This window comes from Mastigoproctus giganteus, chromosome 1, assembly GCF_048544385.1.
Source record: "Mastigoproctus giganteus isolate SK-2022 chromosome 1, ASM4854438v1, whole genome shotgun sequence".
In the NCBI taxonomy this organism is placed as follows: domain Eukaryota; kingdom Metazoa; phylum Arthropoda; class Arachnida; order Uropygi; family Thelyphonidae; genus Mastigoproctus; species Mastigoproctus giganteus.
In genome coordinates this window covers 184,572,908-184,597,082 of record NC_143575.1, presented here as the reverse complement: position 1 = coordinate 184,597,082, position 24,175 = coordinate 184,572,908, and the positions used below count along the sequence as shown (strand labels likewise).

At 39.0% G+C, this 24,175-nt stretch overlaps 1 protein-coding gene across 1 annotated transcript in view; it reads left to right on the top strand.

The window, feature by feature from the left end:
* Positions 1–24,175, top strand: part of LOC150091361 (protein mono-ADP-ribosyltransferase PARP4-like) — a 577,845-nt gene that overhangs the window by 274,268 nt on the left and 279,402 nt on the right. Inside the window, exon 16 of the mRNA XM_090390099.1 lies at positions 3,760–3,840. Within this exon, the coding sequence (XP_090246225.1) occupies positions 3,760–3,840 (81 nt within the window). The remainder of the gene's footprint in view (positions 1–3,759; positions 3,841–24,175) is intronic.

The window sequence follows — 24,175 nt, the reverse complement described above, 5'->3', positions numbered from 1 at the left end:
TTTATCATCCTGCTCAGGTGTTGCTGAAAGGCTGAATAGGTATTTTGCATCTCCATTCACACATGAGGAATTCTTTAGGGAGGGGAAAGCCAGAAGTTTATCAAACTTTAACAGAAATGATTTTGTGATAAGTACAAGGAAAGTGGAAGAGAAATTATTGAAGTTAAACATAAAAAAAGGCACTGCAGTGGATTGGATCTATCCAGTTATATTGAGGGAGGCAGCAAATGAGGTAAGCAAACTCTTAGCCATAATTAAGAGAACATCTTTGATTTCACGGGAGTTCTCTCTGGAACCCCAGGAGCTCACATCTGGTGAGTATGGGCTTGGCACACCCAGGGTCCTGAGCTGGACATCATCATTCTTTTTCTTGGAGATTCCTTTCTACTTCTCTCTCTCTCTCTCTCTCTCTCTCTCTCTCTCTCTCTCTCTCTCTCTCTCTCTCTCTCTCTCTCACAGAGTAACTCGGGAATTTTTTTTTTTTTTTGGCTGGTGCAGCATAAGCCTCAGGCTTCCTTGCACCACATGGCTAATAATAATAATGATTGCAGATGTGCAAATGCATCAACAATTCACAACCAGGGGTCAAAGGGTCAGAGGCATTAATTACAGACCTATTAGCTTAACTTCTGTTCCAGGGTAAATAATGGAGTCATTGTTAAAGAAATAATGCAAAACCATCTAGACAGGAGTGTAGTATACTTCAGTCACAGCATGGGTTTGTTTAGGGGAGATCTTGTCTGACTAATTTGATATTATGATGCAGTGATAATGGAATTGGTTGCAAAAAATAATTTTGATATTATATACTTGGTTATCAGGAAATCTTTCTATACTGTTGGACATAAAAGACTTCTGTACAAATTGGAGCAGCGTGGCATTAAGGACAAATTACTGCTGTGGGTAAAGGAATGGTTTAGTGGGAGAAGACAGAGAGTGGTTATCACTGGACACTGCTCTTCATGGATTATTAGTCAGAATTCCCACAGGGTTTGGTGTTCGGCCAATTGTTTTCTCTATTTATGAATGATATTGATGAAGGCATATCAGGCTTCATGTCCATGTTTGCAGATGATAAAAAGGTTGGCAGGAGGGTTAATGATAGGAATGATGGTATGCTACTGCAAAATGAACTAGAAAAGTTAGGCAGATGGTCTGAGAAATGGCAAATGAAGTTTAACATTCACAAACCCAAAGTACTGCGTATGGGTAGCAGTAACCCCAGAGTAATATACCAACTGTGTGGTACTACACTTAGGGTAGTGGAAAATGAAAAGGACATGGGGTTAATTGTGTGGTCTGATATGAAATTCTCTGAGCAGTGCAGATGGGACAGCTCATGGGGTATTGTTAGTGATGTACAGGAATTTTGTCAGGAGGGATAGACATGTTAGACAGAAAATGTGTATTCGAGACCCACTAATATTAGAGGGACAAGGAGATGATTATTCTATTGTATAAGGCAGTGATCAGGCCAGCCTTGAGTACAGGTCTGGAGGCCTCATTTTAGGAAGGATGTAGTGCTCCTGGAATGAGTAGAGAGCAGGGCAACACAACTGATGAGGGGGATCAAAGGGTTGTTCTTACCAAGAAAGGCTTTGTTTTGTTCTGCAAATTGCAGCATCTGGAAACTAGGCACTTGTCAGCTGATCTGATTGAGGTTTTTAAGGCCTTGAATGGCTTGAGCAAACTCAGTACTGATGGGATTGTTTCTCTTTCTCTGACTATGCACATGAAGGGGGATAAATTCAAATTGATTAAGCATGATTGCAGAATAGATTTGCAGAAGTTTGTCTTCAGCCAACAGGATTGTGGTTGATTGCTGGAACAACTTCCATCCGTTGTTGCAGAAGTGGATAATTTGAATAAATTCATGAAAGAACTAGACAAACTATTGAAGGGGATGAATAGGTGAAATGGGATTTTTTTTTTTTTTTTTTGGCAGTATAAGCTTGCCTTCTTGTTGCCCTTCTCTGTACTCGTTCCAGCAGCTCTACATCCTTCTTGAAATGAGGCCTCCAGACCTGTATGCAGTACTCAAGGTGTAGCCTGACCATTGCCTTATACAAGGGAATAATCACCTCCTTATCCCTGCTAGAAAAATTCCTGTATATCATTGACAAGACACCATGAGCTACTCTTGCAGCCCATCTGCACTGCTCAGAAAACTTCATGTCTGTCTGCACAATTACCCCCAGGTCCTTTTCATTCTCTACCACTGTCAGTGTAGTACCACAGAGTTGACATGTTGCTCTGGGGTTACTGTTTCCCATATGTAGTACTTTACATTTGTCAATGTTAAACTTCATTTGCCACCTCTCAGCCCATCTGCTCAACCTTTCCAGATCCTGTTGCAGCAGCATAGCGTCAGTAGTGTCCTTAACAACCCTGCCAACCTTTGTATCGTCTGCAAACTTGGACATTAAGCTTGATATACCATCATCGATATCATTTATAAATACAGAAAACAATAATGGACCAATACTGAACCCTGAGGGACTCCACTAATAACATTAGTCCATGAAGAACAGTGTCCATTGATTACCACTCTCTGTCTTCTCCCCCTCAACCATCCCTTTATCCATAGCAGCAATTTGCCTCCAATGCCACACTGCTCCAATTTGTGCAGCATCTTCCATGTGCAACAGTATCAAAAGCCTTTCTAAGATCCAAATATATATCAAAGTTATTCCCTGCATCCAGTTCTTTTGTGACTGCATCATAGTATCCAATCAAATTGGTCAGGAAAGACTTCCCCTTAACAAAACCATAGCTCGGACACAGTTATAGCTGTGTCCGAGCTATAACTGAAGTCTTGTCTAGAAGATCCTGCAGTGCTTCTTTAACCAGTGCCTCCATTAATTTTCCTGTTATAACAGGTCATATCTGAGTTCAAAACAGATATGACCTGTTAAGTATCAAGATCATGTTAGTGTGCATAAATGTACTCCTGGATGAAGCCTGGAAAATAAGACACCCATGGCTACTGCACTCCGCCAACCCCATCTTTCTTCTCCCTTTAATTTTGAAGCTCCTTACCATCCAGGATTTCCCAGCACATGCAATGCAAGTCCATACAGAAAGATAACCCTTCCAGCTGCCTTCCAATGGAGATCATCATTATCTCAAAAAAAAAGGACATTCCCATCTGCAGAGGATTATTCTAGCTAAAACAATGGGGGGCCTAGCTTGGGTAACTTTCTTATAGAGCTGGGGATTTTGAAATGAACATGATCATGGGATACCACCAAAAACCAACTCTGTGGACCAGATTCATTGCCAATATTCTCATAAGTGAGATGTTTTCTCACTTATCCCAACAGCAGGTTGGGATAATCATAGCTATCACAATGAAAATGGAAACCCAGAATTGCTATGCTTCTTAAAAACCCTCATAAAATTCAAGAGTGGACTGCTCATTACCGGTATATGCTCTGCTGATGCAATGTCGTTGTTTCAGAAACCCCCAGGCAAAATGGAGCAAACCATGAGTAGTAGCAGTAACAATAGTCCTTTTACTTGTACTAGCTGCAAAATATGTAGAAGGACAAGTTAGGCTTCAATTTTTTTTCTGAAGTATGTTTGTAGACGACCTTATCACAACATTTTATGCATTCATCTTTACTTTTAACCATTACCTCATTTAAAAATTAAGTATTTCAGTCCATATGTATTACAGTTTATTAATCAGAAGAGGGTTTTAGTTGCTCTGTCTTTTATTATTTTATACATGTTTAACTACCAGATTTTATTTTTTAGGCAATATTAAAGGCAGATATCAATGGACAAGAAGTGTGTACTGTAGTATCAACCACAGAGTTGTGTTATTTACATGATACTGTAAGTTATCCTTATTTTGTAATCAAATTATCTAACTGAAAAAGCTGTTATTATTATCTATATATTATTTTTTGATGTGAAACATCCTTGGGGCACTTCAACCGAGTAAATCTGTTCGGTCACGAAAAATGCGACACAGAAGTGAGATCATCTGCAACTTCCGCCAGAGGCAAAACAATGATTACAATACAAGTATTTGTAATCAAACATAGCAACAATGCAAATATTTGTTTACAAATACTTGTATTATTGCAATCATACTATTCAACAAATGGCTACGATCAAATGGGTAATTAGGCTATTGGCTTAATTTTAGATGGTTTTATGTGAAACATAAAACCATCTATCGCGCATGCTCAGCACACGTACCATTTTTTTTTTTATATATATAATGAAACTTCACTAATACAAAGGGTACTAGGAAAGTTTTGCAATACAGCTTTGTTTATTTAATTTTTTCAAAGTAATTTCCTCTACATTCAATACACCTCTCCATCCTCCGAAACCAATCTTTAAACCAGTTCTGCCAAGTTTCACTAGGGAGTAAAGCACACTCGTTGTCCCAAGCCCGTAGAAGGTCCTCATCACTGGAAAACCGCCTCCCTTTTAGCTTCATTTTCACATGCGGGAACAGTGCAAAGTCGCAGGGAGCAAGGTCTGGACTGTAGGGAGGGTGCTCGAGAAGTTTCAGTCCTGTCGTGGTCAAATATTCGGTGCAGGCTTTGGCGCTGTGAGCTGGAGCATTTTCGTGATGGAGGTACCAGGTGTCCATTCTTGACTTTGGCCGCAGGTTCTTCATAGATCCAATGACTTTAGGCAGGCATTGTTCAGTATACCACTTAGCTGTGACTGTCTTCTGCGTGTCCAAAACGACACGTTCCACAATTCCACTCGATTTGAAAAATACAGCTATCATTTTCTTCTTTACAGATCGGGATTTTCTGACAATTACGGGTGTGTCGTCATCATCAAAGACCCAAACTTTGTTTTGAGCCTTGGTCGGCAGATCGTAATAGTACAGCCAAGTCTCGTCACCTGTCACGATGTTGTTCACATACCGAGATTGTCCCTTATCAAACTTTTTTAACATCTCCCGGCACCAAGTCACACGTCGTGTCATCTGCTCTTCAGTCAGTTGATGCGGCACCCAGAGAGAACAAAGTTTCTTCACGTGCAAATGATCTTGCAGAATCGAACGAATTGCTGGTGCATTTAGGCCCAAAGTATCCTCTATCTGTTGGTAGGTCACTCGCCTGTTTTCGTCAAGCATTTTCCTCACAGCAGTAACGTTTTCCTCCGTAACTGACGTTCGTGGCCTTCCCGGCCTCTCAGAATCCTCCAGAGTGAAATTTCCCCTTTGGAATTCTCTATACCACCTGAATATCGTTGTACGATGTGGACAATCATCATCTAGTGCAAGAGTCATTTCTTCTGCTAAGCACTGGTCTATGGTTAAACCACGCACGAAATTATACCGCAAAACTGTCCTTATCTCATTTCGTGACCACGATGCCATCGCAAGCACTTTACACTCTCACTACTAATGAATAACTGAGCCCATCGACTTGGCGCGGCGGCTACTATGTACGTATGAACATGTCTCAACATGCAGCAACAAGCAGCTTCCTGTGATTCATTGTTGCGTCATATTGCAAAACTTTCCTAGTACCCTTTGTATATCACTGATAGTTATTAGGGAAAATAAAAGTCATATTACTTCCAGTTTGCACCTTTGTACAAAGAATCTTTGACATTGTTAGGATTGCACTCCTGAAAAATTCACATAGACAGAAATCATGTATGTAAATCTGGGAATAGGATACATTACACAACCCAAAAGGAAGTGTTCCAAACCCATTTTCAACTACATCATTATCTCATAAAATAGATAATAATATATCTATTAATACTTTATTACCTTTTAACCATTACTTGTATTTTTTTATATTTTAATCAAAATTAACACAATATAATATTGTTTATAAAATCATGGATAAATCAAAGTTTTAAATAATTATCTGAGGACAGTATTTACCAATAAAAGCAGAGTAATAGTGTTCAGAAAGCATCAGTGGTGGGGGAGAAATTCAAAGAATGTAGGTCGAGAAGAAATTCTATTAAAGTGGTCTGGTGTTTTTTTTTTTTTTTTTGCTTTTCATAAATCTTCCTGTTGGCTGCAAGGAGATGTCCTTTGCTTCCTGTCCAATTTGTTCAGTATTCAAATGGGGGGGGGAGTTGCTATCCACCTGATTAACATATCTTTTGATTTCTATAACAACCTCCTGTTCCTCTCCTTCATCCATACTTATTTCTTTACTATTCTATCGGTTCATTTCCATAACATCTGCATCATCATCATCAAGGTCAGAGTAGTCCTCTCCATTCACCGTTCATCGTATTTCAGCCACCTGATACACTATTGTTGAAATTGTAGGGAATCCCTTAAAGTCACAAAGACAATCTTTGTGAGAAAGAATTCCGAAGTGCATGGAATGATTCGTTACATCCCATGCACCACCGCATTGTTAATATCATCCTTCATATTGTAAAATTTCTAGCACTGAAATAGTTATTTGATTTCTACCATAGAAATCTACCATGAGTTTACTGCCAGGATTTTCAGTCATTTGTTCCACTCAGAAGTTTGGAGAAGGTCCTCTTGGTGTAGGAACCCTTGAATGTAGCAATAATTCCTCACTGATCAAGATGGATCAGTGAGGGAGTATTAGGGGGTAATACTGATGTTTGAGATTGATGTTATCAAGATTCTTTGAGTATCCTTTTCAAAAAAAGGCCCATTTCATTGGTATGATAGCTTGAATCTCCTCTGAAAACTTAGCTGCAGCAACATGATCTATTCCTCCCTCTTTCCCATGCTTTCATATTCTGGAAGGATTAAATGTGAACCATGGAAATGGGCCTCATGCCTCTCTATAAACAGACAGGAAGAAGTAATCCTAGCCAGAGTCTGAATCAGTCATACTCAGCTTACTCAGGCGCCTCCGTAGCCAGGTGGGCAGGAGCGGCAGTGCATAGCACATGCTTCTTGATTAGACCGGGGTTCGAGCCTGTGACCACCAAATATGGAGGATGCGGAAAGGTCAGGGAATGACCACCGCATATCCCCGGAGCAATATGGCTTTAGTTGCTAATGCACCTAAATAATAACAACAACAACAGCTTACTCACCTTTCCTTTGTCTTCTTACAGGAAATGATTCTTGCAGTGTGTGTGTGTGCACACTGCTTCTCACCATTCACCATAAAGCATATACTTGTTGAATTTACCTTGTACAGTAATGCCTGATACCTCTCATTTGGTATCCTCCAAAGTCTATAAAGAACCTCTGACACTGTTTACTATTCACAAATCAATAAACAAATCTCTTGGAGTTCTTGTTTTCTAAAATGAATACAATTGAATATGAGCCTTACCTTACCAGCTGTTCTCATAGATTAAATGTTGAAAATCTTTTTCAACATTTAATCTCATAGCATATAGTCTTAATAGTCCTTGTGCATGAAATAGCAACACCAACATATGTAATAGACACAATCCATAGTGCCTGCAAAAAAAGAAAAAAAAAGAGAAGCCTGTGAAAAAATTTTTGAACCATATTATTTTTTTGCTGCATGACAAAAACTGTAAAATAATCTCTTCTTGAATAAATTTATATATAACCCAGCATATACACTAATGAGCCAAAACTTTATGACCAGTGAGTCGTTAGGCAAATCGAAGCAACTGCAGGTGAACTACTGTGCCTGCACGGGTCGGAACACTGTATAAAAAACACCCGATACTGAGTTCCGTTAATCAGTGTTACTCTTGTTCTTCAGATGGGAAAGGCAGCGGACTTAAGCGAGTTTGACAAATGCCAAATTGTAATGCCAGACTACTGGGTGAGAGCATATCTGAAATGGCACAGCTAGTGGGGTGCTCACGGTCAGCCATGGTTAGTACCTACTGAAAGTGGTCCGAGGAGGGGAAATCCGCAAGATGTTGGACGACCACGGCTCATTGATGCCCGAGGTGAGTGAAGGCTCTCCTGGGTGGTACATGGCAACAGAAGGGTGACTGTGGCACAACTCAGCGGTAATTGGAATGCTGGTGATGGCAGTAATGTGTCACAATACACAGTACATTGAACCCTGCTGAAAATGAGGCTGCGTAGCCTCAGGTCACTCCAAGTGCCCATGCTAACCATGGTTCACCAGCGACAGCGCCTAAAATGGACAAGTGAGCATCGAAACTGGACCTTGAGTGATTGGAAGAAAGTCATCTGGTCTGAGGTATCACATTTCCTGTTGCACCATGTGGTATGTGTGTGTCGTTTACTTGGGGAAGTGATGGCACCTGGATGCGTCATGGGATGAAAACAAGCCGGTGGCGGCGGCGTCATGCTTTGGGCGATGTTCTGCTGGGATACCCTGGGTCCAGTCATCCATGTGCTGGGCACTCTGATGTCTACCACCTACCTAAACATCATTGCTGACCAGATACACCCTTTCGTGGCAACAGTCTTCCCCTCTGGCAGTGCCGTCTTTCAGCAGGATAATGTGCCATGCCACACCACACCGCCTGGATTGTTTGAGAACAAGAGGAAGGCTTCTAGGTATTGCCCTGGCTTCCAAATTCCCCAGACATCAATCCCATCAAGCATCAGTGGTTTTTGTTGGAACAGCAACTCCGATCTGCTGGTTACGTGTTGGTACCAGATACCACAAGACACATTTAGAAATCTTGTAGCTTCCATGCCTCGCCGGGTACGAGCTGTTTTGGCTGCACGTGGAGGACCAACATCATATTAGGTAGGTGGTCATAATGTTTTGGCTCATTGGTGTATAACCCAACAACATGTATAATATACATAATCTATAGAGCCCACAAAAAAAGCCAATGAAAAAATTTTTGAACCATATTTTTTTTTCTTTGCATGACAAAAACTGTAACAAAGATATCTTCTTAAATAAATTTATATATAACTCATATTGAGTATGCATGGTAAGTACTGGCGAATACATGCTTAATGTATCTTCTTCTTCAACTTGCTAAACTCGTTATTGCAGTGGTTCTCAAACTTTCTGAGTCCACACATCCCTCGACCTGTAAAATTTTCCCGGCTTTCCTTGAAGTAAAACATCAATAATTGTGCAATTTCTTATTTTTAATATAACACAATAAGTATTAATACATAAAATAATCATCGGGATATTGTTTTATTCTTAAAAACATTAATGTAATGTTTGTGCTTGCTTTTTATTGCATAATTCATCAAACCTATGTGTCATTTTCAAAATGGTGACACGTATTTCTTTTTCAACATTTAATTTTGATTTGCACTTAGATTTAATGACTGCCAATGCCAAAAATTCAACTTCATAATAAAGATCAAATAGAAATAGTAGTAGAGGTCGACCATCACTAATCCGGCCACCGGTAATCCGGTACCACTGCTAATTCGGACATAATTTCTTCAAACGTAATTTCAAATTTCCCGAGTTGGCACACCGACATGCCGCTACTGTTTTGGTGGCGTTGGTTGCAGCATCAGCTGTTGGCGCAAAATAGTAAACACCAGCAAGCCATTCCCACTTGTTTTTCTGCAATTATTATTATAACCTGCTCACATTTAGCCCCAGCCATGGTTCCAATGCATAAAAGAAGTGCCTCTTGTGGTGTAAAGTGCAAACCCCGTACATTGTCCATAACAGATAAAGTTGAATTTCTGAAAAAATTAGACAGCAGTGTGTCTGCGAGAAGTTTAACTCTGCTTAATTGTAAATTCCAGCAATTTCTCTCAGTTCCTCTTATTTTAGTAATTTTCTTTTAGCCATTCCTTTTTAGATTTTTTTTACAACACACTTGTACAAACTTGTGGAAAAACACAACACAATATGATGGATAATACAGCACACTAACGAACTTGTTTTCACAAAATCTCTGACAATACTGACAAACTTGTTGTGATGTTTGAGAGTTTATTTTATCGCAATTAGTTTTATTGCTGCACTTGCAATAAACTAATCACAAACGACCTTCATATGTATTCTGTAATAGCATCACACGTATCTGGCTGACACGGCTTCTCAAGAAATAAAGTAACCTACTAGGCCACATATATGCGACATAAAAAAAAATACTCTTTTTTTTTTTTTTTTTTTTTTTATATTTTAAGCGAAAAAACGACAACACTGACATTACAATATTTATTTTAGAATTACTAATCAAATTATTTGCTAAATATTTTTTGTCCTCTGGGGAATTTTTTTCTCACTTGGCAGTCAATGTGTTAAAGGTAGGATGAGGTGGTTAGCTGTTGGGTAAACTGTATATGCTAAAATAACCACCGGTGATCTGGCAAACTCACTAATCCGGCACCCCACAGGTCCCAAAGCTGCCGGATTAGTGATGATCGACCTATATATATCTAATAATAAAAAAATCATTCTTAATACATTTTTAATATTTGCCATGGAAAACTTACATAAACTATTACATCGTCCGTGATGCCCCTGGTAAATTATGGTGCCTTCCCTGGGCATCACGATGCACATTTTGAGAACTGCTACCTTATAGCAGGAGTTCTGAGCAGGAAGATGAGCTCTGGACTTCAATGGAGTAAACATACGAGATGCATTCATTATAAAGAAACACCCAACCACACTTTACTTTGACATTGAGTATACCATGGCAATGTGTCATATTAAGATATTTCCATAATATGGGTCTGAGAAGTACCCTTCCAAAATTTATTCAGAATTCTTCAGCCTTTACAAGTCTGAGTGTAATCATGTATGTCTCATAGTATTATTCAAGAAAAGAGGATCCCACAAGGCCCAGTTCTTAGTCCTACCTAGGGCTTACAATACCGGTATTTCGGTATTTTTAATTTATGAAACCGGGATACCGGTATTCCAAAAACAAACGTTTTTCTTAATAAATTTTGATGACAGTTAGGTGCAATAAAGTAAGGAAAACACAAGTACTGTAATTACTTGAATTCAAGTTTTAAATAAACATTTATTGCAATAATAAATATTCTGAAAAAAAAATCATTAAAAATACAGTTATTTTTTTATAAAAACAATGAAATACATATTGTTACTGCAAATTTTAGTTATGTTTAAGCATCCACACTACCTGTCCAAATAAAGTGAGCTTTTAAGAAACATAAGCAATCAATATTATGATCGTTTAAAATGGATCTAATTTTGGTACATACAGTATTTGATTAGCGGCAGAAAATGCCCTTTCGGATTCTATTCTGGTACTATTGTACTGAGATAATCGTAGATGATCTCAGTCCATATTTTCTAGGCTTTGAACTTTTTTAGCAAAAATAGTTAAAAAAGTATTTCATTAATTTCCGACTCAAGTTCATCTTTTACAATCTCATTGGAGTTAGGCAATTTCATATTTTGGAAAGAATTTGTTCTGTTCCACTGATGTTCTGTTCCATGGTTGAATTATGTTCATCATATTCTGAAGGAGAAAGACATTTTATTCAGCGAAGTATAATTTTCACTATAGTACCTTTACTGAGTCTGGGAGAGAGCAAAGAGTGGGGATAAGGAATAAAGGGAGCAAAGAGTGCAGTTAAGGAATTCTTCACATATATAAATGCAAAGAAGAGAAGGATAAATCAGATCGGATGCATATGTAATGGACGTGGGATAGTATTAGATATCCAAACTGATGTTGCAGATGAACTCGACAGTTACTTTGCATCAATATTTACAGAAGACAAATGAGATGTCAATGAGAAATTATGGGAGTGAAGTTGAAAAAAATGTAATTAATGATGTTGAAATTTCACATGTTGATTTAATGAGAAAACTTCCATGCCCACAAGCAAGTAAGGCTCCTGTGGTTGATGGCATATACCCTATAATCTTAAAGGAGGCTGCAAGTGAGTGCATTGAACCATTAAGGCTAGTTATGAGAGCATCACTGGACTCAGGAGAGATCCCGTTGGATTGGCGTAAATTGGAACACAAAGGTGGTTCTAGGAGTTTAACGGGAAATTATCGACAGGCCAGTCTAACTTCAGTTAGATCAAGGGTGGAATTCAGCATCATTTAGATGGAAATGGAATTCTGTAGGATACACAGCATGGTTTTGCTGTGTATCCTACAGAATTCCATTTTGTATTCTTTATGTTGTATGTTAAACTCCATCAACTTGATGGAGTTGATGGAGTTTAACAAATCTGGTTAACCATTTTGACAGGTCACTCACGAGCTGGATTTAGATAATAATTTCGACATTGCTTATTTAGATATCAGCAAAGCATTTGACTCAGTCCCACATCAGTGGTTACTTTATAAGTTGGAGCAAGCTGGAATCATAGGGAAAATCCTTAGATGGATAGCACGATGGCTTGAGGACAACCAGGCATGGGGTTGTGATAAATGGTTATTCCTCAGATTGGGTTAATGCAAGAAGCGGGGTTCCCCGAGGATCAGTATTGGGACCACTGTTGTTTTTGATTATCTTAAATGACATCTATGAAGGGATATAGGGTGTGATGTCTAAACTTGCAGATGATGTAAAGATCAGTAGAGTAGTTAATGATCACCGCCAAGCAGAGCTTCTTCAGAGTGACCTAGATAGACTTCCGGGATGGTCAGAAAAGTGGCAGCTATATGCTTTAATTCAGCAAAATGCAAGGTCTTACACCTTGGGAACAGCAGCCCCAAAATAACTTATACACTTGATGGAGTTGAACTAAAGTCAGTAGTGGAAGAATGGGACTTGGGAGTTACGATACGGTTAGACATGAAGTTGTCTGAGAATTGTGGACAGGTTGCAATGTTGCATGGTGTCCTATTGATGATTTATCGAACATTTGCTAGTAGAGGTAAGGATGTCATAATCAGGTGATTTTATAACCTTTATGGGATTAAATTATAAGCTATTTTTTTTTAAATTAGTACCGAAAAACCAGTATTTTTGTGTCAATACCGGTATTTGAATATCGGAAAAAATGACCGGATCTCAGTATTGTAAGCCCTAGTCCTACCCTCTTTGTCATAAAAATAAATTCCATAATGCAATGTATCCCTCCCACTCTCAATATGGTGCTGTATACAGATGACTTCACTATCTCTTGCCACTCTACTAACTTGTATATGATAGAATGACAGCTCCAGGGAACAATAAATAAAGTCACTTTGTCTTTTGATTCATTTAAAAAAAAAGTAGCTGTACATTTCTGTAGGTACCAAAGTGTACATACCTGGAACTTAAGCTAGGTCATGAAATAATTCCCATAGTGTCCAGTGCTTGTAGTTTAGGAATGGTCCTAAACAGCAAATTAAACATCCCAGAGCATATCAAACAGCTTCGAGTCACATATCAAGAAATTAAACATCCTAATAGTACTGTACAAAACAATGTAGAATGCTAATAGATGCACATTCTTACATCTTCACCATCACCATGCCTTAATATTATCAAGACTTGACTATGGCTCCCCAGTCTATGACTCTGCAAGGCCTGCTTTAAAGTGACTCAGTAACACTGTAGTGCTTTGTACAATTGCACTGAGCATATACCTTGCCTCTCCCATTCAGAGTTGATATACTGAATGAACCTCTACTATATCTTTGTAGACAGATGCTGTTGCTCAATTACCTGGTCAAGATTAAGAGTCAACCACAAGCATCCAACTTGGAAAACTTTATAATTGCCAGACTGTGAAAATTTGTATATATCACATCAAATGGCAAATGAGCCAGCTGAAATTCATCTACACACTCTGCTCTCCACTTGAGGTCTTGATATTTCTAAGGTAGTAGTCCATCTTGTACAAACTTCCATATCTCTTGAACATACGACATTTGGAAGTTTATCACAATAATGAAACTACCTGTTGACAGAAGGAAAAGTTCCACACATCTGTTCTGCAACCATCCTCAATTTGAATTTGTCACCTCATGTGCATAGTCTGAGCAAGAGGAAGAATCCCATCAACATTGATATGACAAACAGTGCTGCCATTGCTATTTAAAGCATTGATTGCTGCTATTCTAATTATTCTACAAATACCAGCAGACAAACCACAGAGAGGACAAAAATCTTTGCTTCCATGAAACAGTTGCAGTATTATAATAAAATATAAATATATATAAATTCAATTACAGTAAGTAATACCAAGAAAATGTTTAGTGCATTATAGCCTTTATTGCTCTTATGCTTTTAAACAACAACCAACCTTGATGACAAAATTAATATTAGTAAATAATGGAACGAGTGACTTTATACGTCATCAGTGGTGGGAGGAATGTACTCACATCATACATCTTAATCTATCCTTTCCTTCAATTTATTCAAACCATCCAACAGTTGGTTATTCTCTGGCTGAAATCAAATTTTGCACATCTAATCTGCAGCCATACTATATATTTCAATTTAAGTTTGTGTGCCATCCGTGGAAGAGTTGTATGAAAATGACATCAGCATTTAATTTACTCAATCCATTTAATGCCTTAAACACGTCAATCAGATCTCCTTACAGGTGCCTAGTTTCTATAGGCTGCAATTTTCAAAAATAGTCTTTCTTGATAAGGGTACTTTGTTATGAATATAATAAATCTTGTTACTCTTCTCTGCATCTGTTCTAACAGATCTACATCTTTCATAAAATGAGGCTTCCAGACCTGTATGCAGTACCCATGATTCAGCCTAACCATTACCTTATACAATCTCAATCATCTGAAAACTTAGGCGTTATTCTTGAGATGCCTTAATTAATATAGTTAATAAATATTGAAAACAATCAAGAGCCCAGAATTGAATACTGATGGACTTTGGCACTCCACTAATAACATTAGTTCAAACAGAGTACTGCCTGTTTAACCCCCCTTCCCCCCGTCCACTCAACCATCCCTTTCCATAGCACTAACCTTCTCCTAACGCTATACTTCTCAATGTTTTATAGAAGCCTTTCCTGTACTCTGTATTGTCAAAATTTTTTCATCCAGTTCATATGTTACTCTGTCATAGTAACTAATCAGATTGGACAGAAAAGATCTACCCTTAATAAATCTGGGCTGTGATTACCATATAACTACTTTTCCTGTCAAGATGATTGTGCATTATTACTTAGATCACTGATTTCATTATTTTCCCTGGAACAGAAGTCAAGCTTATTGGTCTATATTTATTCACATTAAGAGCAAAGTGAATAAATATTGGGCTATATTTATTCACTTTGCCCTTAATGAATGTGGGAGGCATTTGAACATCCCAATTCCACAGGGATTATCTTCTGTGACATAGGACCAGAAGAATCCTTTTTGCAAGACATAAGGCAGGACTGACTTTTAGAAGGATTGAAATCAACTAAGTTATCTATGCCCCCTCTGGAGAATTACCTGGAGATCACCATTTAAAGAATTGGTAGTGGATATTCAAGAAGTTGAGGCTGTTTGTGCAGGGAAAGGTTTCTCAAACTGGAAGGTGGAATGCAGTGTGCTGTCATCACCAAAACTATGGATAGCATTTCTGGTCAATGGAATAAGGTCATTAATATACAAGAGGAGAAGAGTGGATGAAAGAACTGAACCTTGGGGAACACTGGTATTAGTGGAGAAGTTAGAAGACGAGTGTCATCTACCGTTGTCCACAGTGAGTGGTCAAAGAGAAAATTGGATACCCAATTGCAAGAAACAGTTGGCAAACCATAAGATGGAAGCTAATTTAGAAGACCTTTATGCCAAACATGATCAAAAGCCTTTAAAATTTCAAGTGCAACTGCTTGAGTTTCACCAAACGTTTCCATTTAATTTGTCCATACATGGGTAACGTAAACCAGAATATTTCCAGTGGATTGACACTGATGAAAGTGATATGGGTGATGTTGATCAGACAAAAGGTTTTTAGATAGTTTATGAGTTGGCAGTTAATTGATTTCTCCATTACTTTAGAAAGAGTAGAAGTAAGTGTAATGGGATGATAATTGGATGAGAGGGATTTGTCACTCTTTTAAGGAACTTGCTGGATATGAGCAAATTTCCAAGCAAAAAGAAAAACACCTTTGAATAAGAAAGTGAAAAAAAAAAAAAAAAAGGTGACACAGAAAAGGAGTAAGTTCAGGAGCAGTGGTTATGAGAAATACCACCAGGACCTCAAGCTTTCTTGTCATCAAAGTTGTTCAAAATCCTTCTTTTGACTGAAGCTCACAGGAGGCATTGAATGCAGTGTACTGGGAATGGCAGGAAATGGTTTACCAAGATCATTAATACACAAGTTGGAAGAAAAATAGGCTACTAGCAGGTCAACTTTAGCCGACCAGGCTAGCCAGGTGGGTAAAGTGCCTGCCTGGCAACCCCAAAGGTCGCAGGTTCAAATCCCGCCTCGGGCTTGGGGCTTGGATCAGAGTAAAATGCAAAAACTTTGGGAGGTGCATTATGGCCACAGAAGCCGATGCGCCAACAACTAACAATTAAAAAAAAAAAAAAAAAAGAAAAAAAAGTCAACTTTATGTTTGGCTGAAGTGGCAATAGAACCATCTGGTTTTGATAGAGGTGGGAATAGAGATGGGCAAAAGCAGCCAATAGCTTTGGCAAAAGACCAGAATGCTTAACTACCATTTTTTTTTTTTTTTTTTTTATTTGAACCCCAAACACGAGAGGTATTAGAACCTATAGTACTTAGTACCGTGCTTGGGTTGGAGGTTAAGAAGATGAAAGAAGATATTTGTTGACACTGGACTTGAACTTCTGTAGATTGTAATTTTCAGGAAATACGTATGAAGGAAGGTTGTTCCAGAAAAAGGCAGTTGAATGAATAAATGAGGAAGATCAAAAGTTGGTTCTGTGGGTTTGAAGTTGGACAGTAAATGGATGTTGGCTGGTGGCGGCATGTGTTTGGACTGTTTTGAAAGAGAGAGCGGGAATTATAGAAGCCAGTTCAGAAGAACAGTGCCCATGGAAGTATCTGTAGAAGAGGCATGCAGCAGAAACAGTACGTCTATGAGAAAGCGAGTGGAGAGACTCTGTTAGAGATGAATCATTAATTAACCTAACTGCCCTCTTCTGAATGGAATCAAGAAGCCTGAGAAAGGTTTTGCGGGCACCACCCCAGATGTGGGAACAATATTCCATGGCAGGGCGGATTTGCGATTTATACAGAGTGAGCAGCTGTTTGGAAGAAAAGTAACGCCGAGAGCGAAAGAGAAAACCAAGTTTTTTAGATGCAGAGGAAGCAATATTTGTAATGTGCTTGTGCCAAGAGAGATTAGAAGTCAGGGTAATCCCCAAAAGAGATATATCATTTTGCCTAGAAATTGGAGTGTCACTAAAGATAATCATAGGAGCAGAAGAATCCTTTTTGCGAGATATAAGACAAGACTGAGTTTTAGAGGGGTTGAAATCAACTAAGTTGTCTTTGCCCCACTGGAGAATTACCTGAAGATCGGCATTTAAGGAATTGGTAGCAGATTTTCGAGAAGTTGAAGCTGATTGAGCAGGACAAGGTTTCTCAAAATGGAAAGTTGAATGCAATGTGCTATCATCGGCAAAACTATGGATAGGATTTCCAGTCAATGGAAGAAGGCCATTGATATACAAAACGAAAAGAGTGGGGGAAAGAACTGAACCTTGGGGGACACCGGCATTAGTGGAGAAGTTAGAAGACAGAGAGCCATCTATCATCACCCTCAGTGAGCAATCACAGAGAAAACTGGATAACCAATTACTAAAAACAGTTGGCAAACCATAAGATGGAAGCTTGTTTAGAAGACCTTTATGTCAAACACGATCAAAAGCCTTTGAGATATCAAGAGCAACTACTTGTGTTTCACCGAACCTTTCCATTGAATTAGTCCATAAATGGGTAACATAAGCCAGAATATCACCAGTGGATCGACACTGACGGAATCCATACTGGCGATCGTTGATCAGATGGAAGGTTTCTAGGTAGTTTAAGAGTTGGTGGTTAATTGATTTCTCCATTACTTCAGAAAGAGTAGAAGTAATTGCAATGGGACGATAATTGGATGGGAGGGATTTGTCACCCTTTTTAGGAACTGGCTGGATATGAGCAAATTTCCAAGCAGAAGGAAAAACACCTTTGGAATAAGAAAGTGAAAAAAGGCGACAAAGAATAGGAGTAAGTTCAGGAGCACAGGTTTTGAGAACAAGTGGAGAAAGACCATCAGGACCTGGAGCTTTCTTAGCATCAAGATTCATCAGAATCCTTCTGATATCCTTTTGACGGAAGACCACAGGAGGCATTAAATGGAGCGTGTTGGGAATGGTGGGAGGTGTTTTACCAAGATCATTAATACATGAGCTGGAAGAAAAATGGGATGCTAGCAGGTCAGCTTTATCCTTGGCTGAAGTGACAACAGAACCATCTGGTTTGGACAGTGGTGGGAGCAGAGATGGGCAAAAGTTGCGGCCAATAGCATTGGCAAGAGACCAGAATTCTCGGCAACCATTAGGGCAAGAAGCAAGTTTTCTACTCTTAGCCTGTTCAAACTCTAGTTTGGACTGATTAATAACTGCTTTACAATTGTTGCGAGCTTTGATGTAGGCAGAAAATGAAACTGAAGAATTAGAAACAAGCTAATTACGATATGCAACATTCTTCTCTTGAACAGCCTTAGAACATTTATTGGAAAACCAAGGTTTAGATAAGGGATGAGATTTTAAAGTGGAATGTGGGATAAAGGATTCCATTCCTGTAAGAATAATTTCACTGACATGATCTGAGCAAACGTTGACATCAGAACTTTTGAAACAGTAATCCGACCAAGGAAAAGAAGAAAAGAAGTTTCGCAGGTCATCCCATTTTGCATTCTTGTAATGCCAAACAACACGAGGTTGGGAATAGCCATGAGATAAAGGTTCCATTGGAGAAGAGGACAATCACCAAGTTGTGATCTGAAGTGCCTAAAGGACTTCTCACTTCGACTGCGTACTTAGAAGGGTTGTTTGTGAGAAAAAGATCAAGCGTATTGGCTGTATGATTAGGATTGTCCAGTATTCTTGTAGGTAAATGAACAATCTATGCTAGGTCATTAGTAATTGCAAAAGCCTCAGCATCTCGACCAGCTGGGTCGGTGTGACTAGAAAACGGAAGCCAGCTGGAGTTGTGAACATTAAAATCACCAAGGAAAATTACCTCACTGTTAGGAAAGTTGGACTGGAGAAAGTCAAGTTGCAAAGATAGGAAGTCAAAGAGCTCCAAGTGATTAGTGGAGTTGGGAGAACGGTAGAGACAACAGATGAATTTGACACAATGAGGTAGAGAGATTTTAAGCCAGAGAAGATCAAAGAGAGGAGATTCCAAATTGCCAAGTCTCTGACAGGGAATATCAGAATGGACATATGCACAAGTACCACCATTGGGGTGAAAGGAATCATACAGCGAATCATTTGGACATCTGAGATGAACAGTAGTTGAATCAACCGATAACTGAGATTCTGTCAGAAAAAGTACATGGGGTTTGGCAGACTGCAAGTGGAAATGGACATCGTTGTGATTAGAATTGAGACAACGTATATTTGTGAAATGAATTAGGAAGTCCTTGGGAGGTTTAGATCTTTTCGCAGATAAGCTTGCTCTATTAGTTTGACAATTCATGGTGTATTCAATAGTAAGAAAATGTGGGTGGGACATACTGTATGAAGTAATGAAATTTTTGGATATGGCGTACACGTGGTAAGAATGTACCCAGATCCTTGACATAAAGTGGCCTTGACAATGCTCCCCGCATACACACTACTCGGACTCCCTCCAGTCACTATCTGGCAGAGTAGAGGTAGCAAGATTATACGCTAGCTGATCCGGAAGCCTCCTAAAGAGTTACCAATAGGTTCGGTCCAGTGTACTAACTAGCGGCCGGCCTGCGAACACCGTTTTAGAGCTGTACCCTCGAAATGTAAGGAATATTGGATCTTGCCACGATGTTCGTCATAACCTCAAAAGTCATCAATCATACTGCATGATGGAAGAGATAGGGAAGGGTTGACTGGAACTTAGCTCTAGAGACTAAACATGGGTTCCACCACTTCAAGCCTCCAATAAGCAAAGTGGTGGTATTTCACCGGTTGATGAGAGTCATCTACCACCTAGTACTGCCTGGTAACATAGAGGGGCGGCGTTCCTCCGTGTGGTGTGGGCGCCACACCTCGACCCCTGCTTACGTTGGTTCACAACTGGGTGGTCACCCACCATGTACTTGTGCATGGAGGTTATACCCAGGATTACTAACAGTCCCACCATCGTGAAGGTGCAAGCAGAGGATTTGGCTGACACAGACCATCCGGACTTCGCCGAAATTGGGTCCACTTGACTTGAGTGTCACCCGAATATCAGTTCCATCAGCGTTTTAGACTCCCAGGTAGCAAGTACAGCTTGTCTGGCATATCTGAGAGAATGTCTGTGACAACCTCAAGGACCAAATTTGGACAAGAATAAAATTTTTCACTCTTTGCCTGTTAATAACTGCTTTACAATTGTTGCAAGCTTTGGTATAGGCAGAAAATGAACCTGATGATTTGGATACAAGCCAATTGCTGTATGTGACATTCTTATCTTGAACAGCCTTGGCACATTTATTGGAAAACCAAGGTTCAGGGTTTAGATAAAGGACAAGATTTTGAAGTGGAGTATAGAATAAAGGATTTAATCTCTGCAAGAATAATTTCACTGACATGATCTGAGCAAACATTGATATCAGAAGTTTTGAAACAGTAATCCGACAAAAGAAGAAAAGAAATATTGCAGATCATCCCATTTTGCATTCTTGTGATGCCAAACAACATGAGGTTGAGAATAGACACGAGAGAAAGGCTCCATTGGAGAAGACATGTTCACCATGTTATCTGGGGTGGCTATCTGAGAATAATTTGGACACAAGGAAGTGTTTGGGAGGTTTAGATCCTTTCACAGATAAGTTTGTTGTTTTAGTTTGACAATTTATGATATATTTGTGAACAATTTGAGGTCATGCTGTATGAAATATTGAAACTTTTGGACACATGTCAAGAATATACACAGCTCCTTGACATAACGTGGCCTTGACAATGCCCCCACATACACTACTCAGACTTCCACCAGTGACTATCTGGCAGAGTAAAGGCAGCAAGATTGTAACTATCTGATCCAGAATCTTCTTAGAGGGTTACCAATGGGTTCAGTCTGGAGGACTATATAGTTGCTGGCCTGGAAATACCATTTTAGAACTGTATCTTGAAATGTAAGGAAGATTGGATCTCACCGTGATGTCCATCATAACCTCAAAAGACATCAATCATACTGCATGATGGAAGAGACTGGGGGGGGGGGGTTGCCAGGGATTTGCTATGGAGACTAAATATGAGTTCCACAACTTCTAGGCTCCAATAATCAAAGTGTGGTATTGCACCATTTGATGAGAATCATCTATTTCTGGGTGTACCCTTCCCTAAAAAATCTTCCTGGTGAATATAGATGCAAAATACCTATTTAATTTATCAGCAACCTGAAAAGTATGATCAATAATTATGCCATTCATATATACTGTTGCAGTGCGATTCATCCCTTTCTGTCTAGTGTTAAAATAAGAAAAGACTTCTTTGCTACTTTTTTTTATTCATATCTAAACACTTCTCATAAACTGCTTTAGCCTACCAAAAACCCTCTTTGGTGACTTGAATACAGACTAGTTTATACTTGTTTTAAGTTACTGTATCACTGATAATTTATAATCATCCCATGCAGTTTCTTCTCTGTCACTAGTTTCGTCAGTCATATGATATCTATTTAGGTCTAATGGATTTAGATATGCCTTGAACAGTATATTTTAGTTGGTATAAAAAAGATTAGAAGTTGTTACACTTACTTCCTTAATTCTTATCATTTATAATTTACAGTTAGAAACATTATTAGTTGGTTCCCAGAGAAAACAATTTAAAAACTATATAAGAACATTGTAGTTCCCTTTGCAATTGTAAAGGTGGCCATTGTAGTCACCTTTACAAATGAAAAATCTCTTTGCTTCACCATTCACAGTAGTTATACCGTCAGTTAATTATAGTTATGGCTAAACAAGCAATTGTCCCATTATTCCCACAGGAACTAGTAGTTGTTGGTGACTCTGTTGTCAGGGAAACGGGGAACATGCTTTGTAAAAAGGATAGGTGGAACAGGACTAGGGTATGTCTGCCAGGGGCAAAGGTTGATGAAGTTGTAGAGTGGATATCATCTTTTAAGGGAAAAAAGGTGATATAGTTGTACATGTTGGCACTAATGGTATTAAGAGTAGGAGACCGGCAGAATTACTTAACAAGTACAGGTCACTGTTGAAAAAAAGCCGTGAATTAGGGTTGAATTTGAAAGTGTCTGGAATTCTGCCCAGACACGATAGGAGGGAGTATATGATGAGAGTTTTGTCGATCAATTTGGCCCTGGAAAGATTGCGCAAGGCTCAAGGGGGTAGAACTTTTTTCAGCCTGGTCTGTACTTGTTAACAGGAGAGACTGCTTCTAAAGGGATGGGATACACTTAAATAGAAAGGGTGCAAGAATATTTGCTAATGCTATCGAGGCAGTGTTAGGTGGGTCGAAAAACTGCTAGCTTGGGGGAATACAAAGATGAATAGATTAACAGTAGCCACTGGCAGAGGTGAAAGAGATTCTTGCACTGCTTCTATAGGAATGAGCAGATGCCTGGAAAACAAGATGCAGGATATTTCAGAGACTGCTAGGAGTCATTGCGGTACAAGTAAACACATGAGTTGTGTTAGGGTAGCTAAGAATAGGAACAGGTGCATGTACACCAATGCTAAGAGTTTGGTAAATAAATTTGATGAATTTGACGTATTGCTCAAAGCATCAAAGGCAGATATTGTTGGGATATCAGAGACTTGGTGTCACACAGATATAAGGAATGCAGAACTGGAATTTGGGGAGTACAACGTCTACAGAAAGGATAGATAGGAGGGGAGGAGGGGTTATACTATTAGTTAAGAAACACATAAAATCCAAGGAAGTGAAGCCAGTCGATATCCCTGGACAGTGCAGTGTCGAGTCAGTTTGGTGTGACATAAACATTGGGAGATCAAAATTGAGAGTAGGAGTGTGCTATAGGCCTAATGACTCTGATGAGTATAATAAGAAACTGGTCAGGGAAATAGAGTGGGCCAGTAAATCAGAGAGTCTTATAATGGGGGATTTTAATTTCCCAAATATTGACTGGAATTTGTGCGTTGGTCACTCACACACTAGCAAGGCTTTTGTGGATTTATTGGATAATTGTTTTCTACATCAGCATGTTCAGGAGGCAACTAGAGGGAGTAATACTCTTGATTTGATTATCAGTAGTGATTCTTCATGCATTAAGAATCTGCAGATAAAGGAACCACTAGGTGGCAGTGATCACAGTGTGCTGAAGTGGGATTTACTCAAAGAAACAACTTCCATCAGGGGTAAAGGGAAGGGTTATTGCTTTCGTAAAGGTGACTATGATAGGTCTGAGACAGTATTTAAATTCTATATAGTGGGACCAACTGATGATGTTACCAACAGCAAATTCAAAATGGGAAACATTCAAAGAACTTATCTTGGAAGCTACTAGGCTTTACATACCAAGTAAGAAATATTGTTCAAGGTTTAGGCCTAAATGGATGTCAGATGAACTAATGAGACATATGACAGAAAAGAAAAATGCATGGGATACATATAAATTAACATGTGATACAGAAGCCTATGATAGATATAAGTTGATCTGTAACCAAGTTACAAAGGAGGTTAGGCAGGTGAAGGTAGATTACGAGAAATCTTTGGCAAGGGATGCAAAGAAAAACAGAAAAGAGTTCTTTACTTTTGTAAACTCTAGAAGGAAGGGGATGAATCAGATTGGTCCACTTGATATCGATGGGTCAACTGTTGATGACCCTGCTTAGGTAGCTAACAAACTAAATGAATATTTTGCATCGACATTCACACACGAGGAGTTATTCAGCGAGGGGAATGCCAGAGGTGTATTCAACTCTGGCAGTAAGCTAGATAATCTTCTAATAACTGAGAGTAAAATGGAGGAGAAATTGTCAAAGATAAACACAAGAAATGCACCTGGGGTGGATGGGATCTATCCAGTTATATTAAAGGAGGCAGCAAAGGAAGTAAGCATACCCTTAGCCATAGTTATGAGAGCTTCCTTGAACTCAGGGGAGGTACCCATAGACTGGAGATGTGCAAATGTGATGCCAGTTCACAAAGGAGGATCAAAGGCTGACACAAGTAATTATAGACCTGTGAGTTTTTCTGTTCCAGGAAAATTAAAGGAGGCACTGGTTAAAGAAGCACTGCTGGATCATCTAGACAAGACTTCAGTTATA